The sequence below is a fragment of the Onychomys torridus genome, chromosome 6 (genome assembly GCF_903995425.1).
Source record: "Onychomys torridus chromosome 6, mOncTor1.1, whole genome shotgun sequence".
Taxonomy (NCBI): domain Eukaryota; kingdom Metazoa; phylum Chordata; class Mammalia; order Rodentia; family Cricetidae; genus Onychomys; species Onychomys torridus.
The window spans coordinates 77,573,642-77,592,324 of record NC_050448.1 but is presented as its reverse complement, the minus strand read 5'-3'; the positions used below and the strand labels follow the sequence as shown (position 1 = coordinate 77,592,324).

Sequence of the window (18,683 nt, the reverse complement as noted above, 5' to 3'; positions counted from 1 at the left end):
TAGGTGCTAGTGTCTCAAAAATCAGTAAAACTTTATTCGCTTCCATTCTTTCGCCATTAACAGAAAAACGGAGAAAGCAAAAATGTTTTGTGTTTACAAAGATAAATGGCCTCTTTACCCAGAGATCAAATTACTCAAATGACAATGGGGAAGATGAAAGCGCCCTCCCCCACAACCCCTGAGCTGACTCTTGTCATCTTTAGACAAAAAGCCTTCACTCCACTTGCCAGAGACCCTGTTTGGGGCCAATTCAAGATGAGGGCCGAGAAATCAGGCCAATCCATTCCCGTGATACAAAGTTGAACAGAAGCTACACCAAGGATCAAGTGCCTGTATTCAACAGGACACTGGATCCAGGGGGCTACTTATAAAAAAAACAGGATTCATTTCAGGCACAACTTTTTTATTTTTTTTGTTTTGTTTTGTTTTGTTTTTAAATCAGTAAAAGAAACTGGGTCCTAGAAGCTGCAGTGATCGAAGCAGCAGCAATTCTGTGCATTCGTCTTTTGTTTAAATATGTTTAAATTATCACACTGCTGGCACACTTCATTTGCATGAAATTCTGCACCATACATACTAACTGTAGTAGTTATTTACCCCCCATCCCAGGAAGAAAAAAAAAAAAAACCTACTCTGGAAGATAATTTTCACTGAAATGTAATCAAACTCGTTAAGTGGATTGTGACAAGATTATAAATGATATGAAAATAACATTTTAACATTTGGCCGTCAACTTAAAATCGTTTGCTATATAAATTTTTGCAGTATTTTAAAGGTAATATATTCTACCTTCATATGGTCCTCAGAATTAAAGCATAATGAACAGGAAAAAAAGGAAAAGAATGCGACTGAGTGCTAAGTAATGAAGGTAGAGTATATACTCAATAGAGTGCAGAATTTCATAGGGCCAACAAGGTAACAGTCTGTATTGTTCATTTACACAGGCCAAGTGGAATTTGCAATTACCAGTTGCGTTAAATGCACCAAATAAAGCTCCTAAATTGATACTATAAGGCGCCACCTTAAGTTTCCCAGGCTGCAACTGTGCATAATTTTAAAATGGTTTCTTAAATTTATTTATTTTTTTTAAACATAACACGAGGAAGGTGTTAAAACTGGTGTAATAGCTCAATAGAATAAGTATTCCAGATTTTAGGAGGGATGAAGAGAAAGATATTCAGAACCCTTCACCAGAATCCCCCCAACTTGACCATAGTGGATTAATGATGTGCTTTGTGGGTGTGGTTAGTCAATGACACCAGCTTGACGGATCTTTCTTTCTGCACCAAATCCCTGTGAAGAAATAAAAGTTAATGATTTGAGTGTATAACAATCACAATATATAATTCTAACAAACTATGAAAATATTACTTTAAATTATCATATCCACTACAAATTCTAAGAGTAAGAACTTATTATGGAGTAGGCCTGAAAGCAAGAAATGTGCTTCTTGGTGTGATGACACCAATCCTACCACAGGTAAAGCAGAGGCAGAGTGGGGAGTTCAAGGCCACTCTGATTTGCATGACCCTGTCTCAAAAAGGAAAGAAAAAGAGCTTCTTACAGAAAAGCATCAATCAGGGAGTGAATCGATGTGTTTCAATGTGTTAGGGAACCCTAACTAATGATAAGCAATCCTTGCTTTGAAGTAAGCTTGTCAGTTGATCTCCCTCAAACCCCCAATGGAATCATACATACCATTGAGTTATCCGGTCCCCTTGGCTGACGAAGAACCATTAGACGAGGAGCACTGGCATCATCCAAGGTGATATTCTTCAAGCGATTGACCAGTCGATCAGGTCGAGGAGCTGCAACAGCTTTGGGGCCTTCACTGTAAATGTGAAAGTGAGAAAAACTAACAACTGCTGGGAACAAGGCATCAGTGGGTAGGTTTCCTACCCAAATGACTCATTTTTAATGAGGGGAACTCTTGCCTCGACTTAGACAACTAGTAACACAAGACAAACAAGTCTGGTTATATATACTTTTCCCCGCTCAGTTGCAACCTATCGGATAGGTGCTATGAACAATCGTTTCCGTGAGACCCTAGACTATCTGCAGAGAGACCAATTCCACAGATAACATAAAACACAGTAACACTCGGAAAACCTTAAGTCTACTATGAAGAAGCAGTTCTAGATTCCTATCTTTAAAGGGAACAATGATGCGACTAGAAATCCTATTAGCATGAGTCATGATGACTAAGGTATAAAAATTAGACATTTAAGCAGTACAGCCTAGAAATGACTTGACAAAAAAGATAATAAAGAGCTAATAAGCTGAATTTCTTAAGAACAAGAATTATATAACCTTTTAATATTGAAGACCAGCACATTCAGTGCTAACACACCACAGTATCCAAGTGTGTCTCAGGTCAGGTTTATGAGACTCAAGGTCAGACAATGAATACTAGAGGTAGAAAAAGATATGGCAGATGGCACATGTCAGCAAGCTCAAGGCCAGTCATGAGTATAAAGTTGATATCTGTCTCAAACCAATGACAAGAGTAAAAGACAAAACTAGAGAGAGGTAAAGTGGGAAAATAGTACCTAATAAACAGAATAGAAAAGGGAAAAGAAAGCTGGCAAAGCACAGCTCACACAAATTATGGGAATGAACTCAGGACAGTTACTAATCCAACTACAATAAATTCATATAAACTCACCAGACTCGCCAAACATTACAGGCACTGCATTTCCCAGTGCGCTGATTAAGAATCACTGAGAACTCCACCTCATCTCCTGCCTGTAGCTCAATGCCATCCTGAACTTCTTTCACATGGAAAAAGAGTTTCTTGCTATCTCCTACTTCATAGTTAATAAAGCCAAACTAGAAAAAGAAAACAAACACACAAAATTTACAGTGGAGAAGACATACTACAGAAAGGAAAAGCACTTCATTTTGAAAGAATGCTAACATTAATTAGAAAGGACTTATAAAACATGCCATTACAGGTGGATCCCTGTGAGTTCGATGCCAGCCTGGTCTACAAAGCGAGTTCTAGGACAGCCTCCAAAGCTACCGAGAAACCCTGTCTTGAAAAACCAAAAGAGGAAAAAAAAGAAACAAACAAACAAACAAATATGCCATTAATACTGATGGACCAAATTCAGCTGGGTCTGTGGTAGAATTCATCAGGAAAATAACACCTGGAAAGGCCTGCCATTCATCATCTTATGAGCACGACTATGTCCACTGAACGACAGTGATTACTAATAATCACTCTCATTTTCTCCTTGCTAATGTTGTCACTTGTCCCCCCTTGTCATCCTCCCAAAGCAAAAAAGTCTAAATAGAAACTTCATGAGTCAGGCATGGCAGTTTAAATCTCAGTGCTGAAGAGGGTGAGGTAGGAAGATCCAGGCCAGTCAAAGCTACATAGTGGGTCGAAATCACATAGATATTGGCTGATGACACTTCCTTATCAACATATGAAAGGACAGATTCAGATCCAGAAACACAGTACTTAATTACCTGATCTTTCACACACTCCACAGTGGCCCTACGAAGGGGAGTGATATTGTAGGCCATGGTTTGTGCATTTTGGCCAAGGACACACAACTGGAACTTGACACTCTCCCCTTTCTGCAGGCAATCCCCTTTGTTGGCCATCCCAACTATGCCGAATGGATACACTTCACCTTTCATATCTCCTGCAAACAAAGTGGCACAAAGTCTAAATATACACACTAAAAATGCATTGTTACCTTATAATTATTTTACACATACTAAGTTTTGAGTTAAAACTTAACAGGAATCTTAAATGTTAAAGATTAACATGGAAGCAGAGGACAAAACAAAAACAAACCTTAATAGTTCAAGTGACTAACTTGTAAAATGCATTATGAACCAACCAGTCAAAAATACAGACCAGGTGGCAAAGTAACAAGGCATATGGGTAAACCAATGCATAAATTTGACATTCAGAATTATTATGATCCAGGCTCAGTTCTCTTAAGAGAGAGGTTCTCTTCTCATCTGCTCCAACCCCTCTACCCCGTTCTGCAATGACAATAAAAAGTGACCTAGAGACCAATCCAAGAGACAGAAAATAAGCTGGGAGGTGGTATGGCACGCCTTTAATCCCAGGTGGATCTCTGTGAGTTCCAAGCCAGCGTGGTCTCCAAAGCGAGTTCTAGGAAAGGCGCAAAGCTACACAGAGAAACCCTGTCTCCAAAAAACCAAAAAATGGGGTTGGGGATTTAGCTCAGTGGGAGAGCGTTTGCCTAGCAAGCGCAAGGCCCTGGGTTCGATCCTCAGCTCTGGAAATAAAAAAAAAAGCTGGGTGGTGGTGGCACATGACTTTAATCCTGGCACCTGGGAGGCAGAGGCAGGCAGACCTCTGAGTTTGGGGCCAGCATGGTCTACAAAGGGAATTCCAGGAAAGCTAAGAATGTCACACAGAGAAAACCTGTCTCAAATGCACCCTCCTCCCTTGAGACAACTGATAGATGGTACATGTTAAAGTTAGTAGCCCAAATATCGGATCTGTCAGGCAGAGCATTACTTGGATTACAAAGTCAATTCCTATTTGGAGAGTAATGAGGGAGGGGAAATCAACAGTGGTGTATCATGTAAAACAAAAATTCTAAGACCCTCATGTGATAAAACGCTGGCTATCAAGGTTCTTTTCTTTCTACAAGTGAACTGTTCTCCCCTATTTTACATTTTTTCTTCTATTTATGAGACATCATCATTTGAGTGAAATGTTTCAACTTAACCCTGTTATCCTAATTATTCAGCATTCCCTACCTATTACACTTATTTGATGCATACTTTTCAAATAAAGTCGGTCAGACTTTCTGCGTGGTGGCTACTGGGAAAAAAAATAGGTACTAAAACTCTGATTGCTTGAAGCAGGGGAGAATATTATAGAAGTAAAAAGTGGAGAGAGCCAACACTTGGAGGATCCCTGGGTGTTAAGGAACAGTACTTCAGAAGTTCATAAAGTGGTTACTAATGTAATGACTATTGAATTAAAAACAACTAATTATCATCATTCACCATTAAACATTCAGCATACACAGTCTAGTCCAGGTTGACCTTATTTTCAAGGAGTATAAAAATAAAATTAAGCATGGGAAGAAAGTTGTCCTTTTAAATTCAGCTTCCAAAAAAAAAAAAAAAATCTGAAAACAAATGCGATGAATGCCATCATATATTAAAACCTTGTTAAGTGCTCATCAGAAAGCATGGCAGATTTCACTGTGTGTCAGGGATGTGCTTACCCTCCTCCACAATCTCAATCATTCCTTGGTACTCAATCTGTGTTGGATCAACACCTCTCAGAGGACGAATGACTTTACCAGAGTAGATGGTGGGATTAGCTTCCTCAGTAATGCCATTCACTACAAAACAAACGCACATATAATTATCACTCAGCAATTTTAAACTCTGATAGATAGTGAAAAGTATAAGCCCAATGTACATACAACGTGAATGCTTTCTGTTTAGATTTTTTTGGATTTTAATTTTTTTTTTTTAATTATGTTATGTGTTTCTGCAACGACTGTAGTACCTGATGCAATAAGAGGATATCAGATCTGAGCTGGTTTATAGAGAACTGTGAACTACCTGAGGTAGGGCCTGGAATTTAGGTCCTTTAAAGGAATATACATTATTATGCATTCAACCAGTGAATCATCTCTGCCTTTTCCACGCCCACGCACATACAATACAATGATCTTACTATGTAGTTCAGGCTGACTTAGAACTCAAGATCATATATCCGGTTGAGATTATAGGTGTGAGCCACCCTCAACTAGCTGTCTGCCTGATATTCTAAAATTGAGACAGGGAATCTGAAGCCAGTTTTGTTTCTTTAATAATTACTTAACCATAAACAGCCAAAAATATTTTTGTTCTTGTCATTTCTATTTTTCTACCCAACAAAAAATAAGTATAAAAGACTAGAACCTGTTTGGTTTCCTCACAACTATATCTCTAGTGCAAACACATCGTGTACTTAGGTATCTGTGAAATCAAAACAGATGGCTATCCTATCACGAAGTTTCAAGGTAAAGTACTGTTTGGGGAATTTAGATGAAGAAAGCCAAATCAGAGTTGCAGGCTGTGGCAAAACAGACGCCAGAGCTGCACTTGTCAAGTGCTAGATCCTGGGCTGGCTCCACCTCCAACACAGAAGCCCACTCACCCAAAACCAGAGTCTCAAAACAATTAAGAATGCCTTCATTTTTTACATTTAGACCTATGATTCTCCAAAGGAGTCTATCAGGAGAATGCCTACTTCCCTAAAAGCATTAAGATGTATTTATATAGAGAATGTATAATATATTTCTGGGATTAAAAAAAAAAGCACGAAGGTACTTAAAAAAAAAAAAAGACATTTAAATACAATTCCTAGAAGTTATTAGAAATGCATAATTTCCCATCCCACTCCAAAATCAGATGTGAGCCAGGCATGGTGGCACATATACTACTAAGGGGGTAAAGCCAGTTGGTTCTCTGAATTTGAGGACAGCCTGATCAACACAGCCAGTTCCAGCCCAGCCAAGGTTACAGAGTGAGATCCTGTTTTAAACTTTCACAGCCCCACAAATTCAAAATGTCACCTCTTAAATGTTACCCAAATCAGGAGAACTTGCTAAAACAAAGTGTCATATCCAGAATTTCAGAAACCCAAGGTAGGAGTAAGAAATGGATCTCAGACAAACAGCCAAGGTGTACTGCTGACGGGGCAACTGAGAGCATTTGCACTTACAGAACCTCATCCTTATCCTCCTCTTCCACCCTATCTACTACCTTCTAATCAAAGGACAGGATGACTAGGAGTCACAATTCATTACCTGAGTGAGTTTTGTTTACTTTCTCAGCACTGACTTTATTGCCTTTGCCTTTGGACAAGCTGTATTCAACCATATCTCCCAGTTCCAGGCTATCCACATCACCAGAGAACTCACTGAAGGGAAAGGAAAATAAAGTGTCATTAAAGGAAGCCGTTACTAATAACATTAACAGGAATAAGCAGCCATTACCTCTAACATTTATGACAACTTTGTGTATACTAGACACTGTTTTAAATCCTTAAACCTATAAATGAGGTACCTTGTATATCTAGCTCCAAGATAATGAAAAGAAAGAAGTTAATTAAATTAATGGAGGTAACTTATTTAAATGACAGAACCTGAATCAAAACACTTTACACTATATGCTACAACTGTGCATACCAAATCAACATCACTCTGGTACCAATATTTACAACAAAACAGTACTCTTTTTTATTGAGGAAGAAACATGAAGAGGCAGGTCAGTACATGTTTTTGGCAGATGACTAACTTCTGTATACATCTTGCCATAATTACAAATAGGAAAACTGGGTCTCAAAAACTATAATTACCAAAAAGTATCAACTGATTAAATTTTCTGAAACTCTAATGCAAAATAATATGAATATGCTGCCCAAATGGCATTCCTTACCTATAATGGAAAAATATTTCCTTATCATGATTAGCTGTTTCAATAAATCCAAAATTATCTTTCAGAGTTGCCACATAACCCAAGAGCCTTTTAGAGTTAGAATTACGACCTAAAAGTCTCACACAAGTTGCAATCTGCTGTCCAGGCCTCTGTTTGTCACTAATACTAAATTCAACCTACAAAAAATAAGGGTGATCATTAGTTTCATTGTCACTTCCACGTCAAGTTCTTATAACTCTAAAAACCAAACCTGAAACACACCTATAACACACTTTTTACTCCAGATCTCTTTTGCAATTACTTTACTAGACAATTACTCAACTCACTTTTCAGAAAGGATTAAATTTGACCCCTCAATGTGTGTTCTTTGTAGTCTTAATCTCTCTAAAGAAGGCTGCCTGAAAAAGGTAACATAAATCTTTGGCATAATTTTATACTGGGCTCTACTTCAGTACATACTTTAAGCTTTCTTGTAGACATATTTAATTGTATCTAATGCTTGTGTACCTAGCCAATTGAGTGCTAGAGTTACAGGTGTAACCCACCTGTCTCTAAAAACAGCTCATGCTTAAAAACCTAGTATTCACTATGTTGTACAAGCTCACAACACCCTGTTTTAATTATATATTTAACCTTTCAGGTGCAAAAATACTTCCACCAAACTTAACAAAAATAAAGCATCAGGGTTTATGATCAAGATAACCATGAACTTTTCTTCAAATAAGAATTATCTTGCCTTATCTCCTATTTGAGGAGAAGTAGATCCTTCCACATCCTTGGCTTGAAAAGCAATAGTCAGTTTCACCCCACAGTCATCATAGGCAATAATGCCATCTTCTGCCTCCTAAAAAAATATAAAGTACAACTAAATATCAAGAACACTAACAAATTGTAACCAAAAATGAAAGAATTAACTACAGAACTTAGAAATCCTTAACACAAAGTGGCAGAGCCACAAAAGTTTATTGCAGTACCCCCTAAATAATATAAAACACATAAATAAAAGGTATGCCTGCCTTCACGCAGAACTGCCTCAATCCACTATTACTGAGCCCTTTCAGTTTTATCAGAAATTAAGTAAGGTATGTCCATTTCCAGCCAAAAGAAAATTTTTTGCAGCAAGCTTAGCCTTCTCATAAAGATAAGGTTAATATTCCTAAGTAGTAGCTGAAGTCTCCTCTTTATAGTCCCACACAATTCAGTGTTTGACCATTAGTATCATTGTAAAAGGAATTAAATCTTGGTTTAAAATCTAGCATAAATCAAACCACTTGAAAGATGATGATATACTAGTATTTCCACACTAACAATAATTTTCACACGCACACACACATTTTATATACAACTTGCAACAAAATGTTTGTGGTTTACCATCACTTATATAGAAATGTCCCTATCATTAACGTCTTCTTCCCTACACTCCACACATCACTGCTATTACATAATCAAAGCCAGTCCACTTGTGCCCTTCTGCAATTCGCATTCTTCACGGTTATTTATGCATTAATCTATTAAACATGAGCAATTACCAGACAGGCAATTTGTGTTAGCGAAATGACCTCCCCAGTTATTACAAAGTCTTAAGGTTAAATAAAGTGCAGTACCAAACCAGTACAATGGCCCCTTGGTAGTTATTTTAAAATGATTTGTTTTCTAGTAACTCTCTCATGTGCCTTATAACTGACTACACCATTTAGTGTTCTCTAAGTACATAACCAAGTCCAAGTTCATCACTGAACTTAGTTAGCAATCATCAGTGCTATTCTCCCTCATTCAAAACCAAAATCCAGCTTCTTCAAATGAGTTACTTGCTGCTTTCTAAAGATATCCTCCCTGTCCCCTTTCCCTTATCTATACCTCTTTTCTGTCAGAAATGCCCTTTTCTAACTCTACATATTAAATGCCAACATATTAACAGAACCATTCCAGCCTTTCAGAGTTATTTACTTTGCCAGAGTACTCTCACAAACTTGTCTTTGTGTGTATGGGAGAAGGGAGGTTGCTGGTAATTTAATTAGGTCCTTATGGCAAACATTATACTGCTTATTAGCAACCCCAACACCTGTGAGACTACAGAAAACTTCACATCCTTTAAGAATCATTTTCCCCTACTTACTGTATTTGTGAGAGCAGAACTTAAGACTTCTGCATCGTCAATGGACTTGTTAATAAATGGATTGGAAATACATGAATGCAATATATCCAATTCGGAAAACTTTAATCACTTTAGAAGTAAGGGCTTTTAATGAGAGGCTCTTTGTTTTTGTTTTGATTTACTTGCTTTGTAGACCAGGCTGGGCTCAAATTCAGAGATCCACCTGCCTCTGCCTCCCAAAAGTGCTGGGATTAAAAGTGTGCACCACCACTGCCAGCTCGATGAGTGCTTCTTACATGAGGTAGTTTTGCCTCCCTCAGTTCATTTTGCAATTTCTAGCAACATTTTTGTCTGGCATACTGGGAAGAAGGAAGAACACTGCTAAAACATCCCACTTGCAAAATATCCAAGATGCTAAAGCTAAAAAATGTTACTGTTACAAATAGTTTAAAAACCAAGCTTGTCTGAATGATTGCTCTGCATAGGTGAGAATGACTGAACTGATATGATATTCCAGCCTCCACCTTACAAGTGTTAGACTCACAGGCCAGTACCATCATAGCTGGTGTGCAGAGAATTTTAAAAAGGAGACAATGGTTTATTACGGACTGCATTGAATCTGTTTTGTAAGCAAAGATAAAAGACATATAAACCAATTGGATCCCAATAACACTTGCCTTGTCTTTGCCTTTATTTGGGCTTGTGGTTTTAGGATTGGAAAAAGTGGCTTCTTTTTCTACAGTGCCCAGAAAACGATGATCTGAATGGGAATGGAATGAAACTGTGCCCTTGGGAAGTTTTTTAATCCTAATAGCATGATTTCTTTGGGCAGAGAGCATATCCTACAAATCAAAGAAAAATTAACTTTAAAATGACAAAGAAAACAGAAAACCACCCCTCAACACTTTCCCCAACAACTACTCACAGGAACCACAGTAAACTCTACTTCGTCTGCAATGTGGAGCTGGTTCCCATCCAGAATTTCACTGAAGTGGAAGAACATACGAGCATCACGATCCACACACTTGATGAAACCAAAACCATCTCTCATGGCAGCAATCACACCCTGAAACCCAAGTAACAGTTTTATTGGTTGAACAGTTTGTCAAAAGCAGAAGTTCAGAATCACCATCAAGTTCTTCCTTCAAACACCAATGTGAATATTAGATCAGTTTAGGATTTTTTTTTTCATTTATGTACAAACGAATTTCAACATTTTTTTTCTTAAAAATAATACTATCTTCGGGGCTGGAGAGATAGTATAGTGAGACTCTGTCTCAAAAATATTTTTTGGGTGCTGGAGAGATGGCTCAGAGGTTAAGAACACTGACTGGTCTTCCAGAGGTCCTGAGTTTAATTCCCAGTACCTACATGGTGGCTCACAACCATCTGTAATGAGATCTGGCAAACTCTTCTGTGTACATAATAAATAAATAAATAAATCTTATATATATATATATATATATATATATATATATATATATATATATATATATATATATATATATATATATAAAATCTTCTTCTAAACCCCATGTCAAATATGGGCTGCCCATCTACATACTGGAGCCAAATCAACTTCCAAGAAAGCATTTAAACCCCAGTAATTCTGAGAATTTCCAAGTGTCACTCTGGCAAATGTACATTATAAAAGTCTTATGAATATAACCTTATATACACATACCATATTTCATAAAAAGCCACATGACAATGTAACGTAAGAATTTCAAATATTTACTGATATACCTCATGAATAAATGACAAAAGCAATACTTCACTACTACTGCAAAATCTTTTATGAATTTGGGCACAGAAAGAACTTAAGATCTAAAGAATAAAATGTAGTATTTTGTTTCTTCCTAATATTTTCTTTTACCCTATATGAAAATGCAGGATTTGTGGATCATTATAAACACAGAACTTGGAACATATAAAGCACTCATGTTTACTAAAAATAACATGAATTTCTATCCATTTGTCAATTAATTGTACATTAAGTATTTATTGCAGAGATAGATAACTATTAGTTTTGAATATGATCTGAATATTTTGACATTTAATCCTTGTCAAACTCCTGATGATAACCAGGATATATATGTTATACCACGTTATACCATAAAGCATAAAAAAGAGACTCTGCCTGAGAAACTTAATTTCGAAAGATGGTTTATAGTTCTTATAGGACTCAGGTTTGGTTCCAGGCACCACAAGGCAGCTCACAACCACCTGTAACTAACTCCAGAAAATTTGATGTCCTCTTCTGGCCTCTGTGGTCACCAAGCACATACAGTACACACATATGTGCAAGGAAAACTCTCATTCACATTAAACAAATTAAAAAGAAGAGGAGGGGGGGGGGGCTGGAGAGATGGCTCAGAGGTTAAAAGCACAGGATACTGCTCTCCAGATGTCCTGAGTAAAATTCCCAGCAACCACATGGTGGCTCACAATAATCTGTAATGAGATCTGGTGCCCTCTCCTGGCCTGCAGGCATACATGAATCAAAGAGTCAAGGGGCAGGACTGTGGTGGTACACATGTTTAATCCCAGCACTGGAGAGACAGAGGCAGTAGATCTATGTGAGTTCAAGACTCAACCTGATCTACAGAGTTCAAGATGTAGAGAAACCCTGTCTCAACAAACATCAAGGAACTTAGAAAAATTATGTTTTTGCTGACAACACTGAGACATGCTACTGATGGTAGGATCCCAAACAACACTAAATACAAACTGTATCTGAGAAAAGCCAGTCCACAGAATGGTTTTGTTTTTGTTGTTGTTGTTCTGTTTTTTGGAGACAGGGATTTTCTGTGTAGTTTTTGGTGCCTGTCCTGCATCTTGCTCTGTAGACCAGGCTGGCCTCGATCTCACAGATCTACCTCGCTCTGCCTCCCGAGTGCTGGGATTAAAGGCGTGCACCACCACTGCCCACCTAGAATGTTTTTAAGACATATCTGGGTAATGTGTTAGGCACACACCATTCCTAGACATAATCATTAAAAATATCCAAAGCATTATCATAAAAGAAGTGAGGCCTATTTAGCATTGTTTAACCTAGTGTTTAATAAACATCACAGAGTAAATCTTAAAAAAATATACTTCTTGAAGTCTTATTAACATTACATTAGCAATCATCCAGATTTTCAATCTAAACTATATATATTTCCAAGATAACTAACTGAGAGAGTAAGAAAGATGCCCAGACTAATTCAAGTATGCATGGTTCCTAGCTACTTAACAGGGTAAAGAGAGTCCAGTTACATTAGCTTACACTAGTTCCTCTAACAACTTGCAGGAGTTGGCGCTCTCCTTTCATCATGTACATACTCAGGATGACACACTTAGAAGCAAGCACCTTTATTCACTAAATCACCAGTCTAAGAAGTTGTCACTTAATAGTACAAATCCAAATCCATCCCTGAACCCTAAATGTTAGATAAAATCTCATTAATACTGAACACTTACCATCTCTCTGGCTTCATTAGTGAACTGAAATGTATTTGATAGAACCTCTATGTTTGTTGCTCGTTCTAATTTGTCACGTCGGTCTGTTGAAATATTAAACCTAACATGGTCACCTTCCAGCAGGGTCACTTTGGATTTTGTGTCTTTGTCTCCAAAGGGAAGTTCTTTAGGAATCACAAAGTCAACTTTGATTCGTCCTGGCAATGGGTCATTCTGATGAGAAGGAAAAACGATTTTAGCTGGAGATTTCTCATCCTTTTTAGCTCTAAGTCAAACAAGAAGAACACACGGTAAATAGCTTATATTATAGTACCCTGAAAGGAAAAAAAAAGTGCCGACAATACAAAGCCCAATATGAAAGAAGCTTCATGATCTAAGGTCCCATGACAACCATAAAATCAAGCACTGCAGTTAAGACTGCCTTATGATACCAAGAAATGTTGAGGAAAAACATTTTTAGCCTTTTATATCCCACATTTACCCAGCCATTAATGACACCTCTCACTCTACCTCCCCACAAATTAACAAATGGAAAAGAAAAGAAGCAGCAAATGCAGTCCAATATAGTAAGGAACTTCCCCAATGTAGATAACATGTCTTTTGGTCTTTTCTCAATCACTCAGTAAGTAAAGACACACCCATCAACATGCCATTCATTAGTTTTCTTTCTGCAGTACAGGGACCCTGTGGAGGCTAAGAAAGCCCTCTGCCAGAGACATACCCATTGGATTTAGTTGTTTGTTTTTTTAATACTGCCACTATACACAATTTATCAATCAGACTACAATTTTAGTGTCTCCCCTCCCCCCATAATACTGTACTACTAATTAGTCAAAAGACTCTTCCAATAAAGGAAACTCACCTGGTTTTTACTAGGTACTTTTGGGATAACTTTGGTTACAGTTCCTTCAAAATGTTCAATGCTAATATCTTCAAAAATGACTGTTCCTTGAGGCAATAGCCTGACATCTGTTGCAACTTCTTTACCCTACATCAAGAGGTTGGAATGGGAGGGGGGAAGGGGGAGTCACATAATTTTAAGTATTTCCTAATAATAATATTTATTAAAAGGCCAATAATCAAGTTAGAGAATAAACCATCTTACATTTCTGTCCTTGATTGTGAATTCCACATCATCTCCAGGCTGTAAGGTTTCTAGGTCACCCTTAAATTCACTATAGTGAAAGAATATCTCTTTTACAACATCACCTCTTTCAATAAAGCCAAACGCCTCCTAAAGCAAAAAGTACCCCCCAAACACAAGAAAATTACCAATCAATATACAACTTGAAAAAAATCAGCAAGCTTTATCTTAAAATTATATTACAGTCCAAACAGTACAACTTGGTAAAGTCTACCTTTACCAAGACTTACAGAATTAGCAATCAAGGGATTAATGAAACTCAGTTTAAGTTAATGAGGAAACAGTCTTAAAGCAGAAGGCAGGAAAACCAAGTGGTTCAGGTTTGTAGGACAAAGCTTAAAAGAAGTTGAAAAACAACACACCTAAAACATTCAAGTTTATTATCAATTACCTTCATGGCACAAACTACTCCTTGACAGCGAGCTTGTTTCTTTTTCAAAAGCATAATGTTACGAGCACTTACAGCACCAGTGCTGGAGAAGAAAGGAAATCAAGGGGGTTAAATTATTTGAGTGGGCTACATACAAACTACTGAACCTTAAAACAAAACAAAACAAAAAAACACAACCAAAACTATTTTTCTAGGCCTTAAAAATTCTGTCATTATTAAGAATAAAGTTTACAATAAATATCTGACCCTTCTGTATAAAAGAAAACTGCTCAAATTCCTGATCTTTCCTAACTTAAAGTTCATGGGATTTCCGCCCCCTCCCCCATGAATTTGTGAACTACTTTTTAAAATTAAAAAGAAAACAAACTTTTACTTGGGTATATGATATGCTACTCCACTTGACAGTGCTACTCTACTTGACAATTCTAACAGAAGAACTGAAATAAAGACATACTAGAATACCATCAAAGATGGAAAAGCTCTAGTTTTACAGCCAGGTAAGCATTCCTTAGTTATAAACTAAGGTATTGGTGGTAAGAATAAATGGTATGTTATCAGTAAGTGCTAAATTTAGTAGCCATTCTTTTATCTTAATTTTGTTTTTTGACACAGGGTTTCTCTGTGTAGCCTTGCCTGTCCTGGAACTGACTCTGTAGACCAAGCTGGCCTCGAAGAGATCATTCTGCTTCTGCCTCCGGAGTGCTAGGATAAAAGGCACATACCACCATCTTATTCTTGCCCTCTAGGAGACAAGAGACTACCTATTTTGAAAATGACAATCACCCTATTAGAGAACTGAAAACACTTAAAACACCTCGTTAGTACACTGCCCCAATCATTGAACAAAACAATAGTAATATAAACTCAAGTCTATTTTGAAGATTAAACTGGGTTGGGGATTTAGCTCAGTGGTAGAGCGCTTGCCTAGCAAGCACAAGGCCCTGGGTTCAATCCTCAGCTCAAAAAAAAAAAAAAAAAAGATAGTGTAAACTGTATAAGACACAATAGTATTGTTGGGGGTCAATGTTGTAAGAAAAGAGCAGCTATATAAATTCAGACAAATAACTGAATTTTGAGGACTATTAGTGTAGATGCTGGACATGGAATTAGCACCTAGCACCCGTGTGGGGCATAGGTGTGGCTCATAACACCTGTAAACTCCAGGTCTAGGGGATATGATGCCCTCTTCTGGCTCCCTGAGGCACTGTATGCATTATGCGTATGCGTATACATACACACACACACACACACACACACACACACACACACACACACACACACACACACTCACACACTCACAAAATAATTATCAGACATGGTGGTACAAACCTTGAAGCCTAGCACTCAGGAAGCAGAGCCAGGAGTTTGAGGCCAGCCTAGTCTACACAGTGAGTTCTAGGACAGACAGGGCTGCATAGGGACCCAGTCTCAAAAAAATTAAATAAGAAAGTACTAGGTAAAAAATTATTTAGTGCAAGTCTTTGGCACAAATAAGGAATTATTAAATTAAATATAAAATAAAGTTTTTAGTGGCTCCCATCTGAAACTTGCCTATCTATTCCCTGGTTTTGTACTTCATATTCAATTAAGACGCTAGGTCTATGAAATTAATAATATAGAAACCCACAATCCAGTTTCCATATTTCTCTACCATTCCAATAATTTATGATCCATACATACACTGTTCAATTATTCCTTCTTAGTCTATCATCTACCTCTTAAGTCAGGCCAGAAAAAAATATCTAGATCACTTCAATGTAATTTTTGACTTCATGTCCAAATCCCTGGCTGATCTTTATCTTTCATACTAACTTAAATCACTACTAGTCTAGAACATCTCTACTGTTCAAGAGCCTACTATCTCTAGCACGTACACAACTTTAATCTTACTCTGTCCAATTCTTTCAAGGATCATGCAATAAATCTCATCTCATGCTCCTACAACCCAACCAACACAGCTAAATCAAACTTCCATTTCTCCCCAAAATGTCATGATACATCTCTGACCACAGTTTTCCTCATTTCTTATTTGACTTTTCATTATTCTCTCAAAACTAATCTTAAGTACTGGTGTTTAAAAAAACAAACAAAAAACAAAAGAAAAAAAAACTTCACTGAATAGGTAGTTCCCTGAAAATGACAATGTTTTGAGCTAGGAGGTGGTAGTGCATGCCTTTAACCTCAGCACTCGGGAGGTAGAGACAGGTAAATCTCTGAGTTTGAGGCCAGCCTGGTCTACAGTGCGAGATCCAGAACAGTTAGGGCAACAGAGAAGAAAAACCCTGTCTTTGAAAACCAAAACCTGCTTGGCGGTGGTGGCGCACGCCTGTAATCCCAGTACTCAGGAGGCAGAGGCAGGTGGATCTCTGTGAGTTCGAGGCCAGCCTGGTCTACAGAGCTTGTCCAGGACACCATCCAAAGCTACAGAGAAACCCTGTCTCATTAAAAACAACAACAACAACTAACCAACGAAAGGACAATGTTTTAATTACCTTTATATTCTGATACCTGGTTACAAAATAATTACAGACCTTTAAGACCTCAGCTGCTGAATAAAAATCTTCAAAGGTCATGAAAAGTACCCAGATTTGCCAGTTAGATATTAAATCATTTTAGATTTGACCTCCTGACCTCCCCTTTAGTTATTTGAAACAGGATCTAACATAGCTCAGCCTGGTCTACAACTCCTGATCCTGCCTGCCTCTACCTCCTAAGTGTTAGGACTACCAGGAGGTCAGGCACACCATCACACAGGGCCCTCATTTCAAATTTTTTAATGTAACCAAAAAAGAATCATTTAGGTTAGGAAAACATTGGAGAACTTACTGTTTATTGTTATCAATTACAAAGTTAATTTTATCTCCAGTTTCCAGCTGAACGTTCCCTTCCACGTCTTCAGAGGTGTAAGTCAGATAAAACACTTCCTGTGAATTAACAAGCTATTATTATTATCTCGGCAGGATGCATGTTCACTGTACAATGTGATTTACTTAAATACTTTTTCTACTGGCATTTTAAAGCCAAACTTCTTAATGTTATAGGCAGTATGACAAGTAAGTTGTCTTATTTATAAAGACACTTCCCCCTCCATGGTGCTGATGACTTCTCTGAGTCCACAGCTGAGCAGCAATCCAAGTTCAAAAAGCTTACACACGTGGAAGCATTTGCCCAGAAACTGTAGTTACATTTCAAAAAGACAATTTTTACATAAGGCATTCCAAATAAAAAACTGGAGTTAGTGCTTAAAAGGAACCAGAAATAAATTCCCCCTCCCCACAACCCACCAAAAAGTGATTTAAAGGAGCATTTTACCTTAATGTTCTAACTAAGGTCACACTTGGGCAAGCTAACACACTTGGAAGTCCTATGGATTTTTCCTTTAAAAATAATTTTATTATGCTGCACTTGAAGCCTCTTAAAACCAAATTTAAAAATGATTTTAGCAACTAGCTTACGTTTTCTACTTTGAATTTTAAAGTACGCTTATAGATCACATGATGGATCAGGCAAAGGTTTAAGAAAAATACACAAGTTTACCCCATTACGTTCGTAGCATACACTCCCTGTTGGACTCTGACCCGGGGCAGCTGGAGATTTACTCTCTAAGTTGTGAGGAACAGCGCACACAACCTACCAGTCAAAAAAAAAAAAATTTCCATTGCTAATCATTTCAGGAGCAGCACTGTGCAATATAAACTGAGTTCTAATATCCTCTATACTATACATAGGGATGCATTTTAATATGATCCACAAGAGGATGTCATGCTGCCAAGTTTCAAACTTACAGTATACAAATTGACTGTAAGTAAAGACTTAGGGTTATGTATAAAACCCAAATTGAGTCTTGACCATGTTTTTTATTTTAGGTCAAGAAACGCCAGTGCTTCTGACCTAATTTTAAGTTATCTTTATATACTAGAGCTCTCTTCGTGCAAACTGAGGAGGCAGGGGACAATCTTCCTTTTCTAATGTGAAAGATATGCAAATATGGGGCCCTAAGGAAACACAAAATATCAAAGTCACTAACTTGTCCATTTATTCGTTCCTCAGGATGTATTTCTGGTTTTATCTTCACCAATTTAATAGCAATAGGTTTCCCAGTCCGTCGGTCAGATGATACTTCAAATTCAACATCATCTAAAATAAAGAAC

At 37.5% G+C, this 18,683-nt stretch overlaps 1 protein-coding gene across 4 annotated transcripts in view; it reads right to left on the bottom strand.

Moving 5' to 3' along the window:
- Positions 1-7: 7 nt before the first annotated feature.
- Positions 8-18,683, bottom strand: part of Csde1 (cold shock domain containing E1) — a 41,935-nt gene continuing 23,259 nt past the window's right edge. For 2 of the 4 annotated variants that reach the window (XM_036189804.1, XM_036189802.1), the window contains 17 exons: positions 18,560-18,669; positions 18,070-18,162; positions 17,359-17,456; positions 14,533-14,614; positions 14,103-14,231; positions 13,860-13,985; positions 12,998-13,210; positions 10,458-10,598; positions 10,210-10,374; positions 8,174-8,281; positions 7,438-7,613; positions 6,807-6,919; positions 5,229-5,348; positions 3,475-3,653; positions 2,666-2,829; positions 1,699-1,831; positions 8-1,293 (listed from right to left, as the gene is read on the bottom strand). In XM_036189804.1, coding sequence (XP_036045697.1) covers positions 1,246-1,293; positions 1,699-1,831; positions 2,666-2,829; positions 3,475-3,653; positions 5,229-5,348; positions 6,807-6,919; positions 7,438-7,613; positions 8,174-8,281; positions 10,210-10,374; positions 10,458-10,598; positions 12,998-13,210; positions 13,860-13,985; positions 14,103-14,231; positions 14,533-14,614; positions 17,359-17,456; positions 18,070-18,162; positions 18,560-18,669 — 2,198 coding nt within the window. In that variant the 3' untranslated portion in view covers positions 8-1,245. The remainder of the gene's footprint in view (positions 1,294-1,698; positions 1,832-2,665; positions 2,830-3,474; positions 3,654-5,228; positions 5,349-6,806; positions 6,920-7,437; positions 7,614-8,173; positions 8,282-10,209; positions 10,375-10,457; positions 10,599-12,997; positions 13,211-13,859; positions 13,986-14,102; positions 14,232-14,532; positions 14,615-17,358; positions 17,457-18,069; positions 18,163-18,559; positions 18,670-18,683) is intronic. The other 2 variants (XM_036189805.1, XM_036189803.1) reach the window with 1 other exon arrangement.